This window comes from Triticum aestivum, chromosome 4B (genome assembly GCF_018294505.1).
Source record: "Triticum aestivum cultivar Chinese Spring chromosome 4B, IWGSC CS RefSeq v2.1, whole genome shotgun sequence".
Lineage (NCBI taxonomy): Eukaryota > Viridiplantae > Streptophyta > Magnoliopsida > Poales > Poaceae > Triticum > Triticum aestivum.
Genome location: NC_057804.1, coordinates 435,075,993 through 435,081,215, shown reverse-complemented (window position 1 = coordinate 435,081,215; position 5,223 = coordinate 435,075,993). Strand labels below are relative to the sequence as shown.

The following is a 5,223-nucleotide window of genomic DNA, read 5'->3' as shown; positions in this document are numbered from 1 at the left end:
CTAACACACACACATATCCATCTTATTGGGTACGGGACCATAATCCATCTATTTCACACGCACACGCGCTAGTGCATAACAATATGGATTATAAAACAGGTTCAAGGTAGTAACAAGGATTCTTCTCATGCATTAATAAACAAATGTTCTGCACTGAAGACAAGATAAACAATTCCCAAAGTGCATCAGAGCATCACAGAACATTACTGGCAAGATAAATGCACGATGTACCGGAACTGCTCGGATGAACCGGAACAGAGCCAACATATATCATCCTAGACAAACACATCATCAACCATTTACCTTGGTACTTTAGGGACCGACAGGAGGATGCATATAGAAGCGCTTATTGCCTGCGAATCCACAGTCAGAGAGAAATTGGAACCCATTCCCATCACCAACTGATAAAGAAAGCATGTAAGAAAATTGATATCGGGTCAACTTGGATCTTCGGTGATTGTCCGCCGGTATGGAGAATTTAGGAGGGTGGGTGCAGGGAGTGGCCTTGTGGATGATGGATGGAGGCGCGGAGGGATGTGGTCGCCGGAAGGTCGAAAGCGGAGAGGGTCGGGCACGTTAGGTGGAGCCGGTGGTGCACGACAACCGGAGGCGGCCCAATCGTGGGCCGCGAACCGATGATAGCCTCGGCCCATCTCTCGACGCAGCAAAGATAGAGAGGGCAGCACTGCCGGTTCTCGAGGTTGCCGCTCGGCACCATCTACATCGAGGGGAAAGAGAGGCGAGAAAGCGATAGGGTGATGCGGGGCTAGGGATTGCGGAGGAGGGTGGGGGTGTGCGATTTGAATGGATGGTTCTGCCCACCGTTTTCTTATACGTGGCGGTGGAGACGGCGGCGTCCAGCCATGCAGGCGAGGCATGGGTCGAGCCGGGCACACGGCGAGGCGCAGTAGCAGAGGCGGGGGCGATTTTTTGCTACTGAGATGCATGGTGTGGGATTGATTGTTCATGTTCTCTTTTCCTTTTTAACGGGAGATGGATGCGATTTTTTCACGAGGGGAGAGATGCGACCATGTACATATTCCATAATAAATTAATTAGGTCCATAACGGGAATTCTTTACAATGCGTTAAGATTTGCGTGTTAGTTTTCTTAATAAAGAAATGCACTGATGTAGGGATCGATTGATTCGGGTAAGGAAAGATAGATTCGTGCTCTTTTATATGTTAGGAAATTAGTGGTCTGCAAGGAAAGAGTGGAGAGAAAAAGAACCAATGCGACCACGTATAGATTCCATAATAAATTAATTAGGTCCATAACGGGATTTGTTTACAATGCGTTAAGATTTATGTGTTAGTTTTCTTAATAAAGAAATGCACTGATGTAGGGCGCGATTGGTTCGGGTAAGGAAAGATAGATTCGTGATCTTTTGTATGTTAGGAAATTATTGGTTTGCAAGGAAAGAGTGGAGAGAAAAAGAACCAGTGGAGGTGGGAGGAGGACAAAAATAAACCGTACAAGGCTATCAACTGCTCCATTAGGAGTAGAGATTGTTTGTGAAAATAACGTGCGACGACGACTTAGCGAGCGGATCCCCTTAAAAAAGACATAGCGAGCAGATTTCCTTAAAACTGGTAGGAATGGATACGATTGATGACGTTGATAAATAGTGGTGAATGTTGGCCTAATTTACTATCATCATGCATGGAAACGAATCATCAAGAAAAAAAATACTTCATATTACTACACTCATAGGAAGCTTCCTAATCTCTGCTACCAAACAGTTTCTGCCCAAACAAGGAAGGAAAGTTATGGACATGATTCGAAAGGAAACAAACGTTCTGAAGATTAATTAATTTAGATTTGATCTTTAGAGATTGATTGTGATTGATTCTTTTACATAAAGACATTACTAAATAATTTGCGTCAGTATGAAAAGTTTTGATCCGTTCAGTTTTTTCGTTCTGTGAGAGGGTGAAGTGAAAATAAACCGATGAAGTGGGGGAGGCGACGAAAAAAATCTATGATGGTTAACCTATGAAAAAAAACCGGACGAAAGTGGTGGGACGAAAAAAAACCTGAAAGCGAGACTACCAACTGCTTTATTAGGAGTAGAGATACGCTTGAATCCGAGATCGGCGTTGTTTTAGAAGGACTGGGAATGAGCATGCAACGGTCAAGGTTACCTATTGTTATTCAATCTGACCGTTTGCTGCATTGACGGACAACTCGTAGGATCTTTCAACTTATGGGCATCTAATACTGGATATCAAAAAGCTTCTGGAACCTCATGGGTTTATTCAGCAGAAAATTAAACATCGTTAAAATAGGGTTGCTCATAGTCTTGCCAATATTGACCGTACAGGAGGTAACACAGCTTGTTAGTTGCATCATGTTTCAGACAATGTTTCTACCTTTGTATTAGCAGACTGTAACACTATTATCGAGAAATAAAACCCACCATTCTCCTGCAAAAAATGTCTATCGTACACTAAAATGTTTAGTGTGAACATCGGAAAAAATTCGCCATATATATTGCAAAACCTATATAAAATTAAATATGCAAGAACGAAAAACCTAAGAAACCTAAGATCTGGAAAAATATAAAAAGAAACAAAAAGACACACATAATAAAAAGATAACAGTCAGAAAAGTCAGCGAAAACGGCGAGTGAACTGGGTGTCTGAAACTACGGTGTAGAAACAAATCTACCTCTACATTGGCACAAAAAATCAAATGATATAGAGCGCGCTATTTTTCGTTGCTTTTATTTCCCTGTCTAACTGACAAGTGGGGCTCGTACAGCGCAAAGGAAGAGTGCCAGACAGTCAGGCGAGTTAACAGCGACACGGAAATTGTATCAAATTGTGTTGTTAGATAAGTTATTGTACCATTTTTCTGGGGGGTTTTTAGTTTTTATATGATTCTGTTAATTCACTGCAAGTTCTTGTATTACCGGTGTAATTAACTCAAAAAAAAAATGCCCCACTGCCACAGATAGAGCAACTGGGCGATTAAGTTCTCTGGATAAAGGCACTGAATGGACAACTACTCTGGAAAAACTTTGCAAAGGCCACAGCGCACTCACCATGTAACTATGTAAGATAAAATTAACATGGTGTAACCACAGACCATGATTCAATCAGTCAACGGCAAGGCCGTCGAGCCGAGCAGCATCGGCACGAACATGTTGCCCAGGCCTGTAGCACTCTAGCAACATTGATGGGGCCGACAAGCTGACAGCGGCCAAGTGGTGTTGTTTCGACGCCATAGCTCTTGTCAAACATTCCGTCGAGCAAGTCAGGTGCACAGAAGATTCAGCCGCGGGCAATTTGTACAGACACCACTTGACAGTGGCTTACGGTAGCGCCGGACGCCATGGCGGTGGATGGAGTTGCCGGAGTATACCGTGTGGGGATTTGTAGGCACGGAAGGGATCGCCAAAGTGACAGCCGTAGCCAGCAGTTAGGACGCAGTGCTACCGTGCAAACTAACCTTCCATCTCATATCCGGCGCTGTCAAGGCACGGCTACCGGAGATCGACCACCTGGTGGGCATTGCTGTTGAGGGAATGTCAAAATCGAGCACTGGGAAACAAGAACAGTCGACGGAGCAAAGAATTTAGGCAAATCAGAGAGATTTCTGAGATTTCTCTTAGCAACAAAGATTACATCGACACCATTAGCCGAACAACGAACACTGTTACATAGCATTTAACAGCCTACAGCAAACCTATGCATGTTTCTAAGCCTTGGTGGCCTTCTTCGGGGACTTGGTCGCCTTCTTGGGAGACTTGGGCTCCTTGCCCTCCTTCTCCGCCGTCTTCTTGGGGAGCAGCACAGGGTTGATCTTGGGGATCACGCCGCCGTGCGCGATGGTGACGCCGGCCAACAGCTTTCCGAGCTCCTCGTCGTTCCGGACGGCGAGCAGCAGGTGGCGCGGGATGATGCGGCTCTTCTTGTTGTCCTTGGCGGCGTTCCCGGCGAGCTCCAGCAGCTCAGCGGCGAGGTACTCGAGGACGGCGGCGAGGTAGACGGGGGCGCCGGTGCCGACGCGCTGGGCGTAGCGGCCCTTCTTGAGGTAGCGCCCGATGCGGCCGACGGGGAACTGCAGCCCGGCCTTGACGGACCGCGTCACCGACTTCTTCCTAGGGCCGCCGGCCTTGCGCCCGGCCGCGCCCTTCTTCCCCTTCGCTGCAGCGCCTGAGACCTCCATTGCTAAACGACGGCGGTTTTGGAGAAAAGCTGGAAGGGGGCAGAGAGATTTGGTGATGGTGGATTGCGGGGTGAGTTGGTGAAAATGGAGCAGAGGAGGCAGAGTATTTAAACGACGCGGGGAGACGGTGGTGGGCCCGTCGATCCGCGTGCGCGCGCATCGGACGGTTGGATCCAGAGCGGAATGGGCGGCCGCGATGGCCAAACTACCCTAGGCGTCTCGGATCGGTGAATGAAGGAGAAAGTGATAATGATAAGGTTGGAATAGTACTAGTATTAAATTCCGACGAAATTTGAGGGGGCTTTGTTGGAGAGTTGGGTCAGTTCACACAATGTTTGTAAAGATGTCCAGCTGACTGATGAAAACAACACTGTTAGATGGGAACTTACGATCATGGAATTTTACTGTTAGATCCACGTACAATATGTTGAAAGCAGTCCAAGAGGATTTTCCATTTAAGAACTTATGGTTTACCAAGGTGCCTCTCGAAATTAAAGCGTTCTTGTGGTTAATGTTTAAAAATAGCATTCTTACTAAAGACAATATGCTGGAGAGGGTTGGTCTGGTAGTGATAAGTGTGAATTTTGAAATGATAAGAAAAAAGTAAACAATCTTTTTTTTGCCTTTAGTTGATAGTTAGGTGTATGCTTGGAGTGTCATTAAATGTGCTTTCGGAGTTAATATGATGTTCAAGACTTAAGTGGATGGATAGCTGAGTTATCAACCGGTCAAGATTTACATCAACAAAGCCTCGAGAAGAGCTTGACTTTGCATTAACAAAGTCATTAACGGCTCATGCCATGGGAAAAATACAGAAATGGGCCTCACACCCAGCCTGTAAGCAGAGCACAAAATCGTGTAGTGTATAGCGTTTGTCAGTGACTCTAAGTCGGTTCCACACGTGAGAAATTTCAAATAACTTCAGGATAATGGATATCAGGTGCTTGTCAATTTGGTCGCAACATACTGTGAATCAACGCATGCATGTCAGTTTGACCTCAACGTATCGACAATCAACCCGTATGGCAACACAACATATATTCTGAATGT

General features: G+C 45.8%; 1 protein-coding gene across 1 annotated transcript; it reads right to left on the bottom strand.

Annotated features, from left to right (window-relative positions):
• Window positions 1-3,578: 3,578 nt before the first annotated feature.
• Window positions 3,579-4,257, bottom strand: LOC123094949 (histone H2A). The gene has a single exon (XM_044516806.1). The coding sequence runs from the start codon at window positions 4,171-4,173 to the stop codon at window positions 3,703-3,705; it is 471 nt and encodes a 156-aa protein (XP_044372741.1). The 5' UTR covers window positions 4,174-4,257; the 3' UTR covers window positions 3,579-3,702.
• Between the last annotated feature and the right edge of the window lie 966 nt (window positions 4,258-5,223).

What these genes read in the sequence shown, in the direction of transcription:
- LOC123094949 (XM_044516806.1), bottom strand. Translation starts at nt 4,173, where the DNA reads ATGGAGGTCTCAGGCGCTGCAGCGAAGGGGAAGAAGGGCGCGGCCGGG.